Source organism: Limanda limanda, chromosome 1 (genome assembly GCF_963576545.1).
Source record: "Limanda limanda chromosome 1, fLimLim1.1, whole genome shotgun sequence".
NCBI classification, from domain to species: Eukaryota; Metazoa; Chordata; class Actinopteri; order Pleuronectiformes; family Pleuronectidae; genus Limanda; species Limanda limanda.
In genome coordinates, this window is record NC_083636.1 from 15,944,101 (window position 1) to 15,965,717 (window position 21,617).

Below are 21,617 nucleotides of genomic sequence, written 5' to 3' on the forward strand. Positions count from 1 at the left end.
AGTTTCTCCATGTTAATGGATGGGAGATGAACCAAACTAACAAGGCCAAAGTACACATTTAATACATTTTCTCAAAGATGGTTTCGACATTTTAGGTTGCTCTTATCACATCATTCCCTGATCACAATTCTTCAGACTCTGATTCCAAATGTGCAAGATACCAGAGTTCGAACCAGGGATATTTCAGCTTCTGGATAGAAGAACGAAAACGGGTGGCTTCGTCCATTTATATTTACAGTCTTTGTTTTAGTCCTTTCTAAAAAGCAGCCAAGCCTAGACAACCCTTCCTTATCTTCCATCACTTAAACTTCATTAAAAATTTGATTGACAGGGATATTAAGGCCAGAGGTCTATTGCCAGTTAGATTTACAGCCAATAACATGGAGGTGTATGTAGGTTGGAAGATTTCTTCTCTTTCCATGTCATTTTGAGCGTGTGTGCACACACTACATGTTTTCCTGTTGGTGTGAGGGTGTGAATTATGGGCATTTGTGTGTGTGTGTGTGTGTGTGTGTGTGTGTGTGTGTGTGTGTGTGTGTGTGTACATGTGCATTTGTGCTTATCCCTTCACAAAAATGACTGCTGTAATAACGGGCAGTAATCCTGTAAGGTCAGAGTGTGACTAGTCAACAGCGCACAGAGCAGCGGTCATAATCCCCAGGTGACCCATAGCAAATGAAGCCGTAGCAGGACCACTCAACCTGAATTACCTCCTCAAACACGGCCGTATAACCCAGCTCTTATGCCATTTATACTACTCCAGGAAGATCTGTTTGCCAGCCCTCTGTGGCTGCTATGCACATTTATGATCATACGGTGAGAGGTTGTAAAGAGTGATGGATAGCTTGATTGAGTCGTGTGAGGTTTGATCCAGGGACAAAACGAGCAGAATGTCAATCGCTGGCAACGTCTTCAGATAAAGAAGATATGGATAAAAAAAATAATTGGACGTTCTATGAAATCAGTCAAATTAGAAGTTTTGTGCCGTTCCCTGTGGGGTTGTTGAGCGACACAATCAACTCTGCACTGCGTAATGCAAGATATACAGGATCTTATCTAATGGAAACCAAAGCTTCAATTATTTTGCATGAATGATATATCTACTGTAGAAATGGGATGAATGTAAGCTTCTTGGTCCCATCTGCCCCGACTTAACCTCCTCGCAGGGAAGACATTTATCATAGTTCAGAAAAGATCAATAGGAATGAACTGCACTGCTGAAAAGATCAATAGTTATGTGTTGTAGGGCTAAAAGAAGATGGGACATGACAATGCTGACAAAAGGTCTGAGACGGATTTGAGTGTGCTTCATTTGAACGGACGCTCGTACACAGGGTTTGGATTTAGAATCCTTAAATTTTTCACACTCTGCAGTCACGGAGGTCATTTAAAAAAAACTGTACTTTATTATCAACATGGAAATTGTTCTTTTTAATAATACACAGCTATATTTCTCGATAGTATAAACATCATAAATATGTTATATCTGTCGAACCGAGAAACAAAGAGCGATCTAACAAACGTGTCCTGGGCTCTTCTACAGAAACACACTTTGTATCCTCTTGTTGTTTTATCACTCATGAGATGCCTTAAGTCCAAGTGTCAAATTTAATTGAGCGGAAGTGATTGATGCCTATGTAACGTCTTGTGTCCTCTGAGTAGGGTTGCAAAGGGGCGGAAAGTTTCCGGTAAATTTCCGGAAACTTTCCACGGGAATATTAAGCTCAGGAATTTTGAAAAAAAAAACAACTATGCAAATTAGGCGCTGAGCAATAAAAACATCATTCAAAACTCTATTTTAAAGATGTATGGAATGCAGCACACGCTGCACGTTGAGTTTCAACCCTCCACTGTGCATTCTTCCATCACAGCATCCTTCACTCTACAGCAGGGCTATTGAGGCCTGCTGTAGTAGGCAGGACTAGTCAGGTAAGTTTCAATGATATTACTGGGGAAAATATATTAGCATTCTGATTGAGGATTGTTCATCTGTTCATCTAGCCTATTTCCATTCATTTATCCATCAATTGTAAAATATGTTGACAGACGATTCCAATTGTTTGGCTAACTATTTATATCTCTGGCATTGCATTAAGGCTTTTTTACAAACTTTTTTCTCATCTTATTATACAGAACAATGCCATGTGCACTATCTCATGTGTGGAGACATTTCACCCCATCCAATGTAGAAGGAAACGCTGTGTACATTAGCAAATACTGTGCAGAGACCTATGTTAAGAATGACACAAAGATGCAGAAGCATAAAGTCAAGTGCCCAAAGTTTCCTCAGGGCTCAAATCAGCCTATGACACAACAAAATGTTTATATTCATGTCTGTATATGACAAGGTAAATACAGTTAGTATAAATTACCCACAACATTTCCAGTTTATTCCCGTTAATTCCCGTACATCCTGTTTATTCCCGTATATTCCCGTTAATTCCCGTTAATTCCCATGGAAAGTTTCCAACTTTGAATATTCCCGGAATTTTGCAACCCTACCTCTGAGTAAAAATTAGATCATTAAATCCAAGAAACTTACATTTCCTTGTATGCTCAGGCATGAATTTGATTTGCAGGGGGGTGTATGCGACTGTTAGAATTATTGCTATGTTGTTCTTGGAAAACATGGACATTGAAAATCATGGTGTAAAACAATAAATTGTGAAGGGGGTCTGAATGCTCTGCCGGCCCACGGTAGGTATCCCTCAGGCAGACATTAGTTTGTATGTAAAACACATTTCCAAAGTTTAAGAGTTAACTTGTAAGCTCATGCTGTATCAGTGCCCTCTTGGCCTCGATCAAGTGGTTTTCAGTGAAGACAAAGAAACTGTCAAGAGCTAAGAAAAGGGATTTAAAGAGAAGCTTATTCACAGATAGAAAAAAAGACTAAAGGGAGATTTCGGGGGATACTAAAGAGGCGAGAATAAGACTTCTCCTGGGTGCCGAGATTGAGGCATTGGACGGGAAAGAGGGAGACGGGATTGGATGGGTTCGGGTCTCTGTCTGGAATACTAAGCATGAGGTAATAATACCTGCCTAAATGGTAGAGCTGGCACTAATCAGCACACTAATCCACCTGGGAGGACAAAAGGCCATGTGTGATCATGATTGCAGGGCCACTTACAACACACGTACACACAAACAAACAACTTACACACACAGCATGGGTGGACATGTTGCCAAAGGCGCCTACGGTTACCGCGGTGGCTAGATGTGTAGATATAAACAGCGGCACACAGACCACCACTAGGCAGAGAATTGGGTAATTTGTGTAATTACTGAGTGGCCTCAAATTGTGATTTCCTGCTGTTGGCCCAACTGATTTTAAGAGTAGCTCTGACCCTTTATTAGCCTTTTACTAGCATTTATTGTCCTTGAGAAGAAGGTTGAAAACATTAATCCCTTGACCAATTTTTTTTTCCAAAAAGGAATAGGAGTAGTAAAATACAACCTTGATATAAGTCTAGGAGAAAGATGTTTTTCATCACTGCGGGCGGGGTAATTCTTTGTCAATGGATAAAGAGCCGTGAAGCTTCTGAAACGAGGTACGGTGTATATCCCTGTGTGCAATCAAGTATTCACCATCTCTTGACTACAACTGTGTTTCTGTTTATTTTCATCCCATTTACTCAATTTGCTTTCCACTAGCTCTTTAGCTCGTTGGGAGCCAAACAAAATGCTGGCGGGGGGGTGTCATAGACAAATTAAGTCATTACTGCTAATGCACTGCAGCGATATGGAGAAGATAGAAGATGCACCCGAACTCAGGCTGCAGCTCAATTTAGAGAATAGGAGTGTGATTCTTTTTTAAGAATAAAACAAATAACTCCCTGTACTGATGGCTTCTCTCTCTTATCTGCTGCTGAGCAGGAGGGCCGGAACGGGGAGAAACCCCACCATGGCAAACATGATGGTACTGCAGAGCGAGAGAAAATTAGACTTCTGCCGTGTGACTCACTGCAACTTGCTCATAGGGGAGGAAAGAGGCTGGTAAACTGTTATTGAGCTCATCCTGCAGACGCAGAATTGAGTAAGCACTTCAAGCCTTTTGCCTTGAGGGGCATGACATCATGCTCGGGTGGAGATGCACAGATAAGAGAGCCAGGACTGTCCGTAATTGCCATGAACACTTTAACTCCTAAAAGGACCATATCTGGAGGCCAAAGGTAACTAAATGGGCCAACCACCTCTAACCACGTGTTCACAAGCAACGCGAGGCAAATATTGGAGGGTGCAAATGCAAGCAAAGTTATTAATAGAAATAATCTATAATAAAAGTTCAAAATTAGCTCTTTTGTTAGGACTTTATAATCTGTATCTGGTTTGTGCTGCTATCGCTCAGAGGCTGAATTTAACGCAAAGACACAATCTTGTACTCTGTGTGTTCCACGCTAGCTTGGATTGGCTGTTGGGTGCTGACAATCAAAAACAGTTCTGCTGTCAAATTCATGCAAATGAATGAAGTGATGAACAAAGCAAACAAACAAGAAGAAATCGCGTATCTTTCCAAAATGTTGGGACTATTCTTGAAGTTGATATGACCATTTGTAAATGTGTTTTTTTTTAATTACTTATCCTGCAAACTACTTGTTCTGTTTATGTGCACACACTGTATATATTCTAAAGGTTTATGCAACACAAACCATCTCCAATCAATCATCTCTGACTAATAAGTGAAGAAATTCACCAATTTAGCCTGTGGAGTATTTCTATGCTATGTCGTTGTGAAAATCACCAAATACTCAAATACTTTACTGACCACTTCATTGTAAGAGAGAAATTCTCTTCGTCATCTCCTACAAACACAGCAAGACAAGAGTATTCTGCATTTTGATTTTAACACACAACAAGGAGCAATGATGACCTCAAGTCTCCCCAAACAGAGTCGGGGGGGGGGGGGGGAGATTGAGAGCGATACTGAGAAGACTAGACAGGTGGAGAGATGAAGATACCAAGTCAGAGGCAGGGACAGAGATAGAGAGATATAAGCCATTGCTTTTTCTTTTTCAAAGCTCTTCCCCTTGTATTTCTTCCTTTCAGAGTGCTGTGGAACTTTTGCTATGAGATGGCAATTGCTGCTGTGATTGTCCTCCATGGGAGAGCAGAAAAATCCAATTTCATCGATATACAAGGCGAAAGAAAGACAGGAAAAAAAAGAGAGAAGAAAAATCCCCTCAGAAAAAAAATGAAATTGAGGCATGGAGGAGGAGAAAAAAAAAAAAAAAAACACCACTTGAGAGAAGAAAGCTGAAGGAGAAAAAAAAGGAGAGATAGAGAGAGACAGATGTGGTAGTGAGGGAGGGGGGGATGGAATGAGACATGATCAGGAGAAAAAAGAAAAAGAAAACATGGGCGAGTTGATTGTTAAATATGAGATTGTTTTACAGCGGGGCAGGTATTGAGTGAAAATGTAATAAATATATAGATATTGTTTTCAGGGGCTATTTGCTAGCGGTGGCCCCAAAGAGCGGCAGCAGCACCGGCAGCAGGCTGAGCTGTCTGGGAGCCTGGTGATGGCCTGTCACTGGAAGCCCCTCTGATGAATGGCCGTGTTGGATTGGAACAGACGTGTAATATATATCAGACTTATATTCTCTCTCTCTCCCTCTCTCTCTCTTCTGGTTTCTCAGCCTGTTTGTGGTGGTGTGTGGGAGAAACCTGAGGTGAGAGAGGGAGGGCGAGTGACGGGAGATGATATTAAACTGAAGGTACAAACTGCAGCTGAAGTAGAACTTCTTCTTTTCACACAAAAACAAATCTAGAGTTTTACAACCAAAACAGGAAAGCAGGGTTGGAGTTTGTTGACTGTTGTGTGGACCAAAATTGTTTCTGAAGATGGGACAAGACGACAGCTCCCCTGAAGTGAGGCCAATTTGCCCTGATCATCCCTTGGGGGCTGGCTGGAGCATAGGTCACAAACCCAGCCTCCTCCATGCTAGTTGATGATACATGGCCCAAAGTAAAATGTAAAAAATGTGCATCAAATCCATTTTTTTCAAAGATAATACGTTCAAGTGTTCAAATTTGATCTATTTTGATGTTTAATGCTATAAGAACGGGCTGAGACATCACGAGACGGCCAATTGAGGTGCTTGATACAAAGAAGTAAAAGAAGAGTAACATCTTTGAAAGGTGGCTGCACCCATATCCCGGATTTTGGCTTCACTTTTGAACCACATGAGGAAGTAGAGACATGTCACCTGTCTTACTATGGTGCGGACTGGTTAGAGGAACCACTGCTTTGTTCACCACACTCCAATACACACACATCACTCATGTCGTATAAAAAGATTCTGTGTCACACATTCTTCATTTTCTTCCCCGAAGTTACACATGTTTAAAATTTACTTTATGTTCGCTCATAAAAGTTTTATTATACGAACATAACTTATTTCTACTCCCACACTGCAGAGCATGGTGTGCCATGACAACCACACACATGAAAAGTTAATTTAGTGTAATACACACATTACATCAGAGCTTTAAAGTTGACATAATTGGTTAAACTGTAAATTATTGTGATATTGTTTCATTAGTGTCAGAAGACAGAGAAACAAATGGCCCTGTCAACTTCCCAGATATTAAGGTAGCATCTTCAGTTGCCATTTACAACACAAAGATATTTAGGTTAAATTGGTTCCATCCAATAAATCATCGACTTCTCACTTTTAAGAATCCGAAACCCAAGGAAGTTTTAAATAATATCTTGCCTGTAAATGCTGTGAATATCGACTCTCCATAAAGAGACAACCATCAGCTTTATTCATAGAAAAACCTTCAAGTTCGACGTATTTGTGTTGTGTTTTCTTTTTATGTTCTTTTTATATATATATATATATATATATATATAATAAAGTGAAGCTGTAAAATATTAAGCCTCAATAACACTTCTTTGTCTTTAGGGTTTGATAACAACATCTAGGAATCATTGCCATTTGTTTGAAACATTTATATCAGTCCCCAAATATCCATATAGTTCGGGCTGCAGCACTTTATGTCTTTTGTTGCTCATCTGTGTTTCGCTGTCTGTTTGCAATTGTATCTCCTTGTAAATTGTTCTCTGTGCTGTCTTTACGTATCGAACGCCTTCCTCTGGCATCGATGTAATTAACCAAACAGGAATTAAAGAGAACAAAACAAAAAGTGATGTTATTGTCGGGTTTCCGCTGGGTGAGGCGAACGGGGAGTGAACAGAGGCTGGACTGGGAGCCAAATGGGGCTCTGTGGCCAGCACAAGAAAAAGGAGTGTTGTTAACGTAGTCCAAACAAACCGCACCCCCCATCATGGAGTCCCAAGCCGCTTTCCGCACAGTTAGGCGACATGCAATATGATGATCCTCAATTACACACAGGATCAAACACCGTCACACAAAACGCACATATGGTCCCTGCTTCTGTTGGGGTTTGTCTCCGCGGGGCCATACATCTCGTGGAGTCATTTGCAAAATGAAATGATGTGGTTGTGCGCAGGGATTGGTGATAAATTGGTTTGGAAATGTAATAACTACATTATTTCATTCTTGTGCATAAATAAATCAGTGTGCATTTTTCCTACTGTGTCTCACATTTATTTTGTTACTGTTAAGCATCGTTTCTCTCAACCTTTGCTTTACCACCCTCTCTTATTCTTTATCATTCAGTTGACATTTTGTCCTTTAATCGCTCTTCTGTCTTTCTTCTTTTACTTTAGTCTTTTGCTCTAATCCTCCATTACTCACTCACCAATGTCACATTATCAGAATTCCTTCTCTAAACCTTCTCAGGTCAAATCCTTTTTATATGTCTCCACCTGTCCGAGTCTCCCTTTTTTTCCCTTTAGCCTCTACCGTCCTTTCAGTATCTATTTCCTCTGTGTTTGTCAATCTCTCTCTTTCCTCCCCCCCTCTCTCAATCTCTTGTGTCTCTGAGGTGTGAAGGTGATTAGTTGACACTTTGATCCAAGGAACATTGACCAGCAGCCAACATGGCTGATGGATGGCCAGAGCCTGGAGTCGATAACGCCTGCGTTTGTTGGGACTCATCACTTGGACTATCAGCTTTCACATTTGCTCCAATACAGTGGAGATACACAGTCCGAAGATGGAACAAGCTGAGAAAGTGAAAGAGAAGCTCAAACAGTGGAGCTGGATCAGCGGAAGTTCAAGTGCGACAAAGGCAGCATGTCTCCATCATCATATCTCAGCTGCATTCTGCCAAAACATAAACCTACCAAAGGACACAGACATGTTTTCCTTGCAAATGATTCATGGATTCATTTACACCTAATTTCACCGTGACGTCAGTAAATGGCTTCCTCTTCTCTCTGCTGCCCAACCCAACTTGTACAGACCAGTGCATTTCCAATTACTGAAGGAGGTCCACTACCACTCAATACCCACTGGCTTAAGAATTCATCCTCAGTGACGGAGGGAAACATTGTGAGCTTGATTGACTCAAAGGGGGAATGTCTTGTGCAAAATGGCTAACAAATCCACATTGAAAATAATAAACTAGCATTTTTTACATATACATATATATATTTAGATCCATCGGAGGTTAGATTTGGAGAGTGATTACGTCATAGTGGCACGACATGACTGTCCCATTTTCTCCTTCATATCTAGCCAACAAAATGCGTCGCTCCATGACAGACGAAGGCTCCAAAAGATTCTTTGGGCTTCAGTGACAAAATATTTTTCAACAGCAACCATGGAGACGTGCACTGCTTGAGTATGAGGCATCAATGCAAAAGAACAGCTAAAGACACTCATGTTAAAAAAACAAACAAGGGGCATTACAAACTATTTTGGTGTGTCCGACTCCAGCCCTGTTGCTCGGCAACAACAATAGAGTAAGGCGGTGGTGATGCTGATCAGGGAAAGCATCTGTAGACCAGACGGTCTGAGCCACAGCCAACATCTTCACCGAGAGGGTTTTTTGTTTAAACAAATAAAAAAACACAGAGGTCCTTCAGAGGACAAAGTGCCCACTGAGGATGTGATGTTGTGCAACTGTTGTTTTCGTGTGTGCCTCTAAGAATAAGAATGCACAAGTGTCTTGATCATGACAGTGTGACATTTCCATTTGGCTTTCCCCATAAAGGGCATTTGACTTTTTGCTCTCTCCATAGGGGACAAAACTCCTTCCCAGCATGAAAGTGTCATTTCAAGCACATTAAACAGGGCATTGTAACCTTCCCGAGACACGCCTGTGATTTGAGAGCAGCGTGAGGGCGACATTTTTAACACACGTTAACGTGCAGGCATGTCTCACTGGGACCAGCAAGGAGCTGCCCCTTGAAGGAGGATAAGCAGGGCGTCTCACTGGTTTGACAATGAGATTCGGGGGTAGCGTCATTTTCAGGGACAGGAGGACGCATGCAGAGATGAACGAGATTTGACCTAATATCCTTCAGGTGGAAGAATGGAAGACAATCCCGAAAGGCACACAGGTGAGGGAGAGAGAGAGAGAGAGAAAGGGATACACCACGCTTGGAATAGCATGCAGAGCTTAAGTAAAGGGATGATAACAAAAACAGTGGGGCAGCGGGATGAGGAGAAAGATGAAATGTGGCGTATTTTGGCTGAGCCCTATTATGAGCAAGCCTACTGGGTATGATGGCTGAACTGTGCGCACGGATCTGCGTGCACTGGTCCTGCATGTCGGCGACTACATGTATGTTGTTGAAAACAGCACTGATGCTTGATGAGTGTACCAAGCAGGGTTTAGTTATTTTACATACTGTGCTCTTACCTGCATCACAACATTGTTAAGATCACCACCCTGTCATGTGGTATAGATTTCATGGTTTACCATCCCAGTAAATGAAACAAGTTTCTAAAAAATCCATCAAGGTGTGATTCTCCATTTTTCTTTGAGTATTGCGCTAAGTGAAGTCTTATCAATACTATACTGATTAAATGTGACCGCATGAAAATAAATCATCATTGTAAAATGAATCAAATATCATTCCTTCATTCTGCAGTGAGCGGTAGAGCTACTGTGTATGCGTCAAACATCTTCTTACCCTCTCCTCCAGCCGCGCCACCTGCTCTCTGTAGAAAACATCCTGCTTCTTCAAATCCGCTTCTCTGGCCTCCAGCTGCTTGGCCTAAACACACACACACACACACACATACAAACACACACACACCAATGTATGTGCAGAGTACGCAACAAACACACACGCACACAAAGAAGACAAGAAAAAACATTACTTATGTGCCCAGTGGAGCATTACCAATTTTAACAAAACCAATCAGAATATAAATACACACAAGAGAATCGCAGAATAGAGATGTGTTGCACGTTTTTGCTCAACGCCTAGAAAAAAAACATATTTCCGGAGTGTCCATGCGTGTGAGAATGATCATGGCTCGGCAGCCACTGTATGAGCGTCTTTGTCCCCTTGTGCTCAATCTTCGGCCGAACCACTATGAAGCCAAGAGGATAACATCAGTCCTCCGTGCGAACGTGCACCACGGTCTGGCATATATATTTAGCTAGCCTGTACCTATCTCCACTGTCCTCCACTCGACTATGACCTTCACTAGACGTACGCTTGACTCTCTGGGTGATATACAGGACAGATAAGACCTGGATGTATCTGCTGCCAGACGGGGGGGAAAAGCAACAAACACCTTTACACTTCCATAGAGGGCCAGTGACACAATGGAGTCTACATATTTTGAATTGTAGAATTACTTTTAATCATCATTTGATTGTTATGATCAGATGATGACTTTAAAATAGGATTTAAAAACTGATCACATTTGATTTCTGTTAAATAAGTTACTCTACAATTTATTGTTTAGTTGAAAAAGACCTTTACTGACTTAAAGAATCCCTTTGGATAAAGGTGTCAACAAAATGATATGTAATGTAATGTAGTATTTCTTGGGACCGCTGGCAATAGTAGCAAAGTTAAATAGTCGAGTCAACTTATCGCACCAATCCGTTGCAGTGACTGTCTCATCCTCATTGGTGTTGGCTGCCTGAGCTAAGTTTTGTTAGACATTTTATTCACACACCTATTTTTAGTCAAAAATGCAAGTGAAACGCTCCCGCTGTCGAGCCCTGTAAATCTTCAGAAACAAGCTGGAGTTGTCATCTCATCTATAATTCTACAAAGCATTTGGAACAAGGATCATATAAATATGGAGCCTGCTGAAATACCTGCTGGGAAAAAATATGTTAGGTGTCAAGGTAGCTGAAAGGGAAGAGAAATCCTTGACTCGATCACGCCAAAACAGTGAAAGAGAACTGTAGAATCTCGGTGAAGGTAAAGGCCTCTAGACTTACCTTCAATCCAATCTCCTGAATGAGGGGAGCGTTGAGAGAAAACAGGAGAAAGACAGAGAGAGAAAAAAGTGTGAAGAGGCACTGATTCATCCATGAACTTCTTCAAAGTGGCATTTGGAAAGGTTTAGTATTCAGAGGCTAAGGGTGACTGGCTGCCACAGTGTTCTGCTTGAATACTCGCACACTTCATCCTCTCAATCTTCTCACTCACCGGCTTATACACACACACACACAATCCACCATACTATAGAAGGCATGGAGATAGAACTTTGAAGCCATTGGTTTCTACAGGGCACTATAGGATGTAGGAGAGAGAACTTGAAACATATACAACGTTTAAAGGGGGAAAAAGAATTTGCATTACCATGCTCGATCTCTACTGACACTGATAACCATCTGTGTTCGCCTGCTCAACCCACTCAATACTACAGCGCCGCTCGACGCACACTGATGAGCAGCAGGGAGAGTCACTGAGGGGCCGTCCTCACACGGGATGATTGGGGGGGAAAGTTTCAAAGTCAAGGGGATGTTCTGAGCTCACGTACTACACACAAAACAGAAACCTACCAACAACGCACACACCCCTACACACTGTCATCTCTAGAGCCAGATAAGAGGGGAAAAAAACACCTCTGCACTTCATCACATTCACAACACACACACACAAACACACAAAGCCACGCCATGACAAAGTTGCTGCCGTTTCTACAGCCCTCAGCACAACCTAACATTAGCTGGTCTTGTTGACGCGGTCAAACACAACTGTCTGCCTCACGAGTCTGAAGTGCTACTCTGTGGCCGCGGGTGTTATACAAAAAGTGAACGCTGCATGGACTTCATGACAGAATCTATTTGACTTAAGCCTAGATAAATGATAGCGCCGGCTGAATGTGCGCTGAAGTACACACTTTAAAGTATGCCACATGTAGAGCGGAAGCGGCACTAGTGTGACCTTTAAATGTGTTATCAATTCCGAGAGTGCAATCAGGTATTTCAAGGATGGAGAGGCAAAGTTTTTGACAGGGCTAGATTACATTGGCTGAGGTGCCAAAGAACTGTCTCTTACCGACGGCTCAACTTGGAGAGGAAGAGTGGAATGGATGATGGGATAGGGGAGAGGACTGGCAGAGGGTCGTGTCCTGTCACAAGTGTGTCCAAACTCAATGTTACGACGATAGGTGGTGACCGCTGAGTTTAACTTTGCAGAGAGAGACAAAAGATACAAACACAAACAACAGCTGAGCCGCTGTTCTGAGAGGTACACATCATCACACAAACACACACTCAAACCACACACACACACACACACACACACACACACACACACACACACACACACACACACACACACACACACACACACACACACACACACACACACACACACACACACACACACACACACACACACACACACACACACACACACACACACACACACACACACACACCAGCCGGAGCAGCTGTACCCACAGAGGGCGGGTGGAGAGATAAATGTGTGCTGAAGGCGAGACTAAAGGGGTCATTAAAAGAAGAGAGGTTGTGACAGAAATGTGTACCCAGGGATTTTGCTCACTTTTGTGTGTCAGTGTGTGTGCGCCCGTGCATGTGTTCAATTTCCATGCGAGCAGGTTGGCCCACCTCTCTGACTGCGCACACAGGCCCAGACTCACACTACGTCAGGATTACTTCCGACTGATTAACCCCATTCAGCCGACTTTAGAGATAATCTAATCATACTAAAGGCCAAACAAAAGGACAGACTTCACCACTGCCCATGCACCTTTTGTCCCCCAAATGAAGAGGCGGTTGCGGTTGGAGGAGGAGAGCTCTGGGATAAGGGGTGGGGGGGGGGGAATGAAAGTGAACTTGAGAGTGGGGGGAACGGAGAGATAAGAGACAAAGAGGAGTGGACAATGGAAGGAGATTCATCATGAGCTGTCAAAAACAGAGAGCTGGCTTTTGGATGGGACATGGAGCCTCGGATGAGAGGAAATGATCATAAAGTTCAGAAAAGATGGGAGAAGTTAGGAAGAGGAGAAAGAGAAAGAAAAAGAGGGAACACCTGATGCTTTTTACCAAGACAAAAGATAAACTTCGGTGGCTTCAGAATTACTGCCAATCACACATTAAAAACATGTTGTCCTTATTTTAAGAGCAATTCTAAAACTTTGTAAGTCCAGAGGATGATATTATTCATTCATGCTGATTCACTTTATTTAATTCAGCCTCTTCCGCAGTCTAATTTTCCTGTGCAGCCACCCTTAACAAAGAGGAAGAAGAAGAAAATACCCAAGTAAAACTACAAACACTCACAACAATACCTCCCCACATGCTGCTATTTGTAACCAAGGAAACCGCATTAACACCAACAGCAAACTTTCACTTTCCCCCTGCTTGTATCCGTTGGCCCCCTGGTCTATTAGTAAGTACAGTAGCACAATAGCTGAGGGTGACAGCCGGCTCGGAGTGAGACCGGGTTGGTCAGATTAAACGGATCGTTTAGGCGAGGTGAACGCCTCTGTGAATATCAATTAGCCAGCCGCTGAATAATTAAGGACAGCCATGTTTTTTAATTAGCCGACTGCCGCAGTTTGAGCTGGGAGCAAGGGCGGGGAGTAAGAGGCGAAGGAGAGGAGGGGAGGAGAGAGAGGGAGGAAAACAGGTGGATTTTGCTGCGTCAGACCCCCCCCTCCCCCCTCCACACACACACAGGCTGCTCCCTCACTGATTTGCACAATTTTGTTCACATCTGCTTTTTTTAAGTTAAGAGTCTTCTCTGACACTAGGGTTTGTTATTATTCAAAGCATAAGACTGGTGATGAGATGTCTTAGGGCAACTGCATGTCCCGTTTAGATATGTGAAGAATAAAGTTACATCATACTTCCCGTTTTTCAAGAGACACTGGAGACAAAACTCAAACAAAACACAGTTAAACTGAGTGCAGATCACTGTCCTCCGTGGACAGAGCATAATGTGTCCTCTGAGTGTGGACGTTATATATTAATGTTACAAGGATATGAATTAAAATCAACTGTCAGTCGATTGGTGCACATGAGGTGATGACAGGTTTAATTAATTAATTTAGACATTCTTGTGGCAAACTATCTTAAAACCCATCAAAGTTTAAAATGTCTGTGAGTTGTAAGCAGTTTAACTCTTATCTTAAATAGTTTTAGTTAACTAACTCGGAGGCAAAAAGGTGAATTACTGGGATTTTTATTTAATAGGGTTTTGCTTCCCTCTATCCATTCATCTACTTGTTACAACACAGATATCTATTCAAACCACCTTGACCCCTAGGTTGAGAACAATCATTGTAATCAACTGTACCTGTAGAATTCAATAGGTTTACAGAATAGGTTTCTTCTAAGAGCATGAATTTAGACTAGAGACCACTATATTCCGTTTTGTTTAGGATAAAAAAAGTCTGATTATGACTATTACTGTAGCAATTCTGTACATTTCACGCCTCACTGATGGAGACCTCTGCGATGTGATATAATGAGGTGACTCACTGTTACACTGTATGCTCCCTACACGGTTTCAAATCATGCTTTATGAAAACAATCTTGCGAGATGCCATGATCGATAGAGCACAAATTTGATCTCATCACATTAACTAACAGCACCTCATCCACAACCTTGGACTCTTTTGTCTTCGGCCTGCCGCCATCAGCTGGGCCCTGATTCACCCCTGTGACAAGTAGCATCATAATCAATGCTCCCGCACAATCCGCATGAGAGCTGCAGCACGCTGGGTCAGAGCCACTCACCAGAGCCCATCTATCACAGACCCTCGCGCGACAGGGTCCTGTGACAAACTAATACTGAAGCCGCGGGTCTTGGGTCCTGCTTGCTCCAGCGGGCAGGGATGGGGGTCAAAGGGCAGCGCAGTGCGACTGTGCTCCGTTGTTAATTGGCACAGCGGAGGTGTAGGTGGCTTGTGGGAGGTTAGAGACAGATGGAGGAAAGGGCGGGGATGTTCACAGGGTAGGGAAGATAAAAGCGGGGGAGAGAGCCGGGTCAATGTGTGGATGGAATATCGATGACAAGATAGTTGGAAGGAGGATTTTTGACAGTTCTTGGATGAGCTGTCATATCAAGCTTGGAGGTAGGAGAATATTTTTAAAAGGCCGATGTCTCGTCTGATGAAAAACAAGACGTAGACACACATCCCACCTTGCACACACTTTAACTGCCTCTAAAACCACTGCAACATTATCTTTAAAAGCTATCACTGGCAGATCAAATCTAAGATGGAGTGTAAAATGATGTAACCTAAGTCAGACCTTACTGGCAGTGCTACGCATTACCCTTAAGAGTCACTAATAAAACATAACTCTTGGTAGCAGCTGTAAAACTCCACTGGAAACTATTCACTTTGGCTAGTTAATTAGCATCATGGGGTTTTACTGAGCGGCAATAACACTTAGCTACAAGGCAAGGTATTAGTCTCCGTGGGAAGTGGTAGGGTTATGGGCGATGTAATCATGTCAGATATAGTGCGGTCAGTTGATGGCCTTAACCTTGAATGAAAGCACTAAAGGACGAACACACTGTGAGCACTTATTCACATACTGACTGGCTCACTATTGAAATGTGTTCAACAGCTGAGCCACTAAGTTCAGCCTGTATCCAGTGTTATTGGAAGTACACTATAAAAAAAATATTATTATTATTACATATCTGAATCCTTGCCCAGGTTGTACACTGAATAAAGACATTTCTGTTTTGTAAAGGCCAGAGGTGCTAGAATAAACATGTTTATCTGGCCTGATGATGTGTGCCAATCATACAGCTGTGGTTGTTTTCAGACAGTCTCTCCTTGAAGGCATTCACGATGGTGCACTTGTTCGCACACTTTAAACTGACTAACGTAGCTGGAAAGAGGAATGAAAAGATGTCACTGGAGAGAGGTTTGAATCCATCGTACTTTTTTAGTCCTGCTCCGCAAGCTAAGCACTTTATAAAAGCAGTATCCGTGTCGGACTGATTGAGCTAAAAGAAGAAATCCGTCCAACTCCAATGTCAGAGAGGTGTTGAGGTGGTGTTGTTTAAAACACCCAGAATCTTTAAGGCAAACTTAGCAGGATGTAAGATTAAACAAAACAAGACCAAGGCAAAACATTGTACGAGACCTGATTTGTCTTCTGATCATGAAACCATTTTACAGATTATGTTTCAGTTACCAATCACTGGGTGTCTTCTTAATCTTGTAGCAATACTATGATGGTTGAAGTTTAGTTGGAGAGTTCACTTTTTGGATGGTAAGGCCACCAAAAGGCAGATCTAGAGCAATGCATAGCATTGGGATATAGAGAATGAGTCTGACTCAACTGTAAGCATCTTAGATCAAGTCTTAGTCTAAACAAAAACAACCTCTTCTTCAGCAGAGAGGGTAATGGAGTGAAAAGAAGCAGTTTTATCATCCATCACTGAAAACAATCTATCATTGGGCAAGAAGCTGTGAATGAAGCAGCTACCTTCAGTCCACATTGCTGAGAATATTAGCCTACTTTCCTTTGTGTATTCCTTTGATATTTTAGCCTCTATTCGGAATATGGTATAACCAGTGACACTTGGTGTTTTTGACAATCCCCATATAAGCACTATTTTTAAAACATCAGTAAATTGACTTGACAAAGTGAAGCATGGACCATCTTGGTAGAAAAAGGCAAGAATGATACAGGCTTCAGACAGAATGACTCTCCCAGGGGATCTCTTAGCACAGTGAGTAATGACCAGTGACCTGGTGGGTCAAAGGGCTGACCTGCCCAGGACAGGGACCAAGGGGCCAGGAGGTGTAGGTAGTGAGCGTGGGTGTCTTGTGCATGTATCTTAACTGCTGCCTAGTTAAGGGCATGTTGAAAAGAAACGTCCGGGTGGAGTCTTTAGCTTATTGACTGAGAACAAGGGTCAAGAGAGGGCTTGATCTTAACCAGCTGCCCTAAATGATGCTGAGACAGCAACTGTCAACCATCACACACACATTTACATCTCTTCTGCATTTCTCCTAAATCTGTAGTTGTTTCAAAAATATAGATTTATTTCACAGGTTCCAATGAATATAAGCCCTTCAAAGATAGTATGCTTCCTTTGAGATGAGCTCAGGATTGGAAGGCAGCGAATAACATAGGAAAAGCTAGGAAAGAAATGATCCTCCAGTGAAAACAAATGGGAGCAGTGAGCCCACAAAGGTTGAAATCCTGGTAGGAACATGAAAAATCACTTTCCTTTCTACTCCCAGACACTTAAGGCCCCTCAGCCTTTGTTCAAGACACCACCTCCACTACTCGACTGCCAGCACCTTCACTGAGGGACGGCAACAACATCTGCTGGCTCAGGGATTGATTAATTGGCTGATCAGGCGCCCACGGTGTAAACTGATTGATTGATCATCTTGCGAGGAGCTGCCTTTATCTGGAGCCCTGGGGAGTGAACCTCTGGAGGTCCCCAGTCATCTGTCATGTCCAACACACAGGGGGAAGACGAAGAGGCAGATGAAGAGCTGTGGGTTCATTACCGAGACGCAGGGGGCATGTATGGAGGAAGACTTAGCCAAGATGGGAACAGGGGGCATGCCAAGAGAACAATGGGAACATAAGGACAAAGAAGCAAAGGATTTGAAGAAAGGAGAAGATGCTATGCAGAGGGAGATGAAGGAAGGAGAGTGGCCAAGCCAACAGCAGTTGTAAGGCAACGAGAAAGAAGAATAAAGGAGGAATAAACAAATGATAGAAGCCAGAGAGAGTCAAACAATCACACTTTTCAGGGTTTGCTTTGGGCATATAACCCATTTACAATTCCTGCTAAATCCTGGTTAAAAAAGCGAGAAGGTGGCACATGAAAACAAGTGTGGAGAATGCTGGTATGCATTCAGTCAGACACACAAAATGTAGGCGGAAAATTATTTTTCTTGACGGCAAAGGACACAGTGAACGACCTGAGAGTGGAGAGCGGCATATTGCCTTTGGACAACCGACGTCCCTGGGGGGGGGAAGTGAATCAGAGAGAGAAAGCTGGTGGAGCAGGGATGAGAGCACGAACAACCTCTGGCAGAGAGAAGGTGAGAGGAATGTAGAAGGGGGGGACAACGGGAGAAGACATGCAGGGAGAAAAGGTGACAACCTCAGGGTAGGTAGCTGACATTGGACTATGGACACACTCAAGCTGCATGTGACTGACCCGTCTGTGTGGAAGCATGTGGATCTTTACCTGAATCAGTGCTCATGTTTAAGAGCAGCCTAGTATTTGTATAAGTTTACTGAATCCTTAAGGGAATATGGCTGCGGGCATACTGTATATTTCACAGAGCATGTTTGTGTGTGCTCATGCTGTGTAATTAGTATTCATTCAATCCAGCAGCAGGTGGTCTTCCAAGGCTTGATGAAGCTAGGAGGGGGCTAGAGTCCGTCTTCGGCTCCTGTCTATCAAGCCGACGTCAGCAGACTCAGGGTCACCTCTAAGGCCTTGCTCCTATCTGGCATTAACATGCATCTAGTGTGAGCCAATCAAAAGGTGACAGCTCGAAATACATCGGTTCACATCTGGTCTGCGATTTTGTCTCCACATGTGTCTGGAGGGATTTATGATCAGATGCCACTTGCTGGCTTAATATGCTAATACATACATTAAACATACATGGGTATATCATGTGTATTTGTAAAAAGTAGTTTTTAGTGTGTTTGAAGATGACAGATGGGTATATAGTAAATATGTGGGTTCTGTTACATGTACCTGGACAACTCCAGATCCTGATGTCAGATCTATATAGGGCCAAACTACTAACCTCATTGGCTGAACAAAGTCCAGTTCCTTTTCTATATCAGCAACAAATTTTTAAAAGGAATGGACAGAAAAAAGCCATTCTTTACTGTCGTCTCTTAAATCCCAAAGTTAGCCTGTTCAATTGTACTTCAGATGTGACCATTAAGCTTTGTGATCCCCAAATACATGTCAAAGCATGTGAATGGGTAATACATTTGTCTGTTTTCACCCTGTTCACCTCCAAAAGTCCTGCTATTTAAAAAAAAAATGCTCTCATAATTTTTGATAAAAGTTTCCGCTATTTTTAAATGGTTAATTTTCAAAAAAGAGTTGCTAACCTTGTATGAAACATTGCTTTGTGGATAAATAGCTTTTATTTCTCTCTTTCCATTCACCTCCTTATTTCCTTACTGTTTCTCCTCTCTCTTTTCTCTCAATGTTTCTCTATCTCATCCACATTTTCTGCTTTTAATAGCCCTCTTGACTCCTCTCCCCTCCTCTTTGTTCCCTCTATATGTTTAAGTTCTTTCCATCGTTCAATCAAAATGTCTCCCTCTAGCACCATTAGCTGAGCCGACTGTTCACCTCCACAGCACCTCATTAATACCACTCTCCTGTCAGAGCCAAGAGGGAAAACACGGAGAAAGACCAAGAAAAGAGGAAGGGACGAGGGGAAAAGAGGAATATACCTGTCATATTACAGAACCAACGTATTTACTGTACGGAACCACACACACACACACGTACAATTCTGCTGCAAAGTTAACTCTTGACACTTGCTTTTCCAAACTATGGACCAAAATAAGTTTCTGAGTGAAATAGATGGAAAACACCACAAATACCCAGTAAGACTAAAGGCTGCAAACAATATTTCAATCTTAGCCATAGTGAAACGGGAAAGAGTCTGGCTTCTTAGGTTTTTATGAATGCAGTTTTGACCCATCGTTATATACCTTGAAACATCACTAATAAAAAAGACAGTAACAGCATATCCGTGCTTATTTACCATTTCTCAACCGGAAAATCCTATTAAATACTATTGGGATTTATTAACATTTGCTAGGACCCACTCTCAATCCCACTTAATTGACCAGAGAGAAAGAGGTGCTCACCAAATGATGGTTAGACACTTGCTGCATATGTCTTTAGTTGCAACAACAGATTTAAAACTCTTGTCTACACTAATATAGGAAGATTAAAACTTAAAACACTTTTCAAAACGTTTTATAGCTTTGAAAATGGACAGATTTCCGTTGTGTAGCATGTACTGAAAAGTCTCTGTTTAATTTGTTGTTATTTACACATGTCAAATGAATCACTCGCTCAGACAATGGCGGGGAAAAAACCCACACAGCACAATAATGAACTTGAAGTCAGCTTTCAACAATGTTAAGAACAAATGAGGATGAACACATACATAAATACATACACAGCCCAGTGAGGCTGAGGCAGTAAATTGACTGTACGCGCTCTCTCGTCAGAAAGAGGCTTTCGTGACACCGGTATCCGTCCATCAATCGAGTGCAGCCGTATCCCGGCCCCACCGCTGGCAGCTCGCGGTGCCAATTAGCTGACAGGGTGAGGGCCTGGCGCAGAGTGCCAGCCATGGGGCTCTGCCAATTACAGCCAGCCCTCCCGTCTTACTCTTACACTGGCACAGTGTGTGGGCACCGCAGCCTAGGCGGGGGTGAGGTAACGGCCACAGATATGTAAAGGACGGTTGAACGGACCCCCTCCAAGACGAGAGTCAGGGAATTAGAAAGGTAGGAGAGAGAATAACAGCGAGAGAGAAAAAGGAAAGAATTGACACATGTGTACAGAACACTGTCAGTGAGGGGGAAAAATCGAAAAGGCAGTGGTGCAGCCAGAATATCTGCTCATTTAAACTGACCTCTTACAGAACACAAACATTTGATTATTCTGAATCCGCGGAGAAAACAGTTAGCATTGCCAAAAAGTTTCAGGATATGAGGACAAACAGGTAAAACAGTGGAAGGTATTTGGATTTGAATGGTGCCTCGTAAAATGTACTAATATCCACAGTGACTGATCACAATGTAATTACTTAATTTGTGAACAGCTAAATACTCCAGTAATGACTTTCTCAAGTGCTGTAAACAATTAAGCATCTGACAGGAAACAGGTACAGCGGCTTGTTGACTGCCAATGCAACGTCGCTGTGTTCCAGACAAATCGTCCTGAGCTGGAGGAGCCACATCATTCCGCTTCGTACATTCTGCTGCTCCTACTCCTTCAAGGTTCCCTCAGCTTTGTAGGTCCAAACCCAGACCCGTAATCTTTACCACATCACCCCAACCCCTGCTTTAATCCATCGGCACAGCAACAGCACCGGAAAAGTCATTTTAAAATTCACATTAATCAAACAGACTGACAGCTCTCGCAAATCCAGTTACACGAAGCCTTGCAGGGGTTACTCCTACAACAGCTCAGAGAACTGTAGCCAGAGATAGGATGCAATTTGTCCTTGGCGAGCTGAGCAAATCCAAAATATATGTAAATCACAGTGTACCACTACCTCCCTTTATCTCATTCAAACGTAAAA

At 42.6% G+C, this 21,617-nt stretch overlaps 1 protein-coding gene across 1 annotated transcript in view; it reads right to left on the reverse strand.

The window, feature by feature from the left end:
• Window positions 1-21,617, reverse strand: part of chchd3a (coiled-coil-helix-coiled-coil-helix domain containing 3a) — a 63,210-nt gene that overhangs the window by 15,198 nt on the left and 26,395 nt on the right. Inside the window, exon 6 of the mRNA XM_061070968.1 lies at window positions 10,010-10,093. Within this exon, the coding sequence (XP_060926951.1) occupies window positions 10,010-10,093 (84 nt within the window). The remainder of the gene's footprint in view (window positions 1-10,009; window positions 10,094-21,617) is intronic.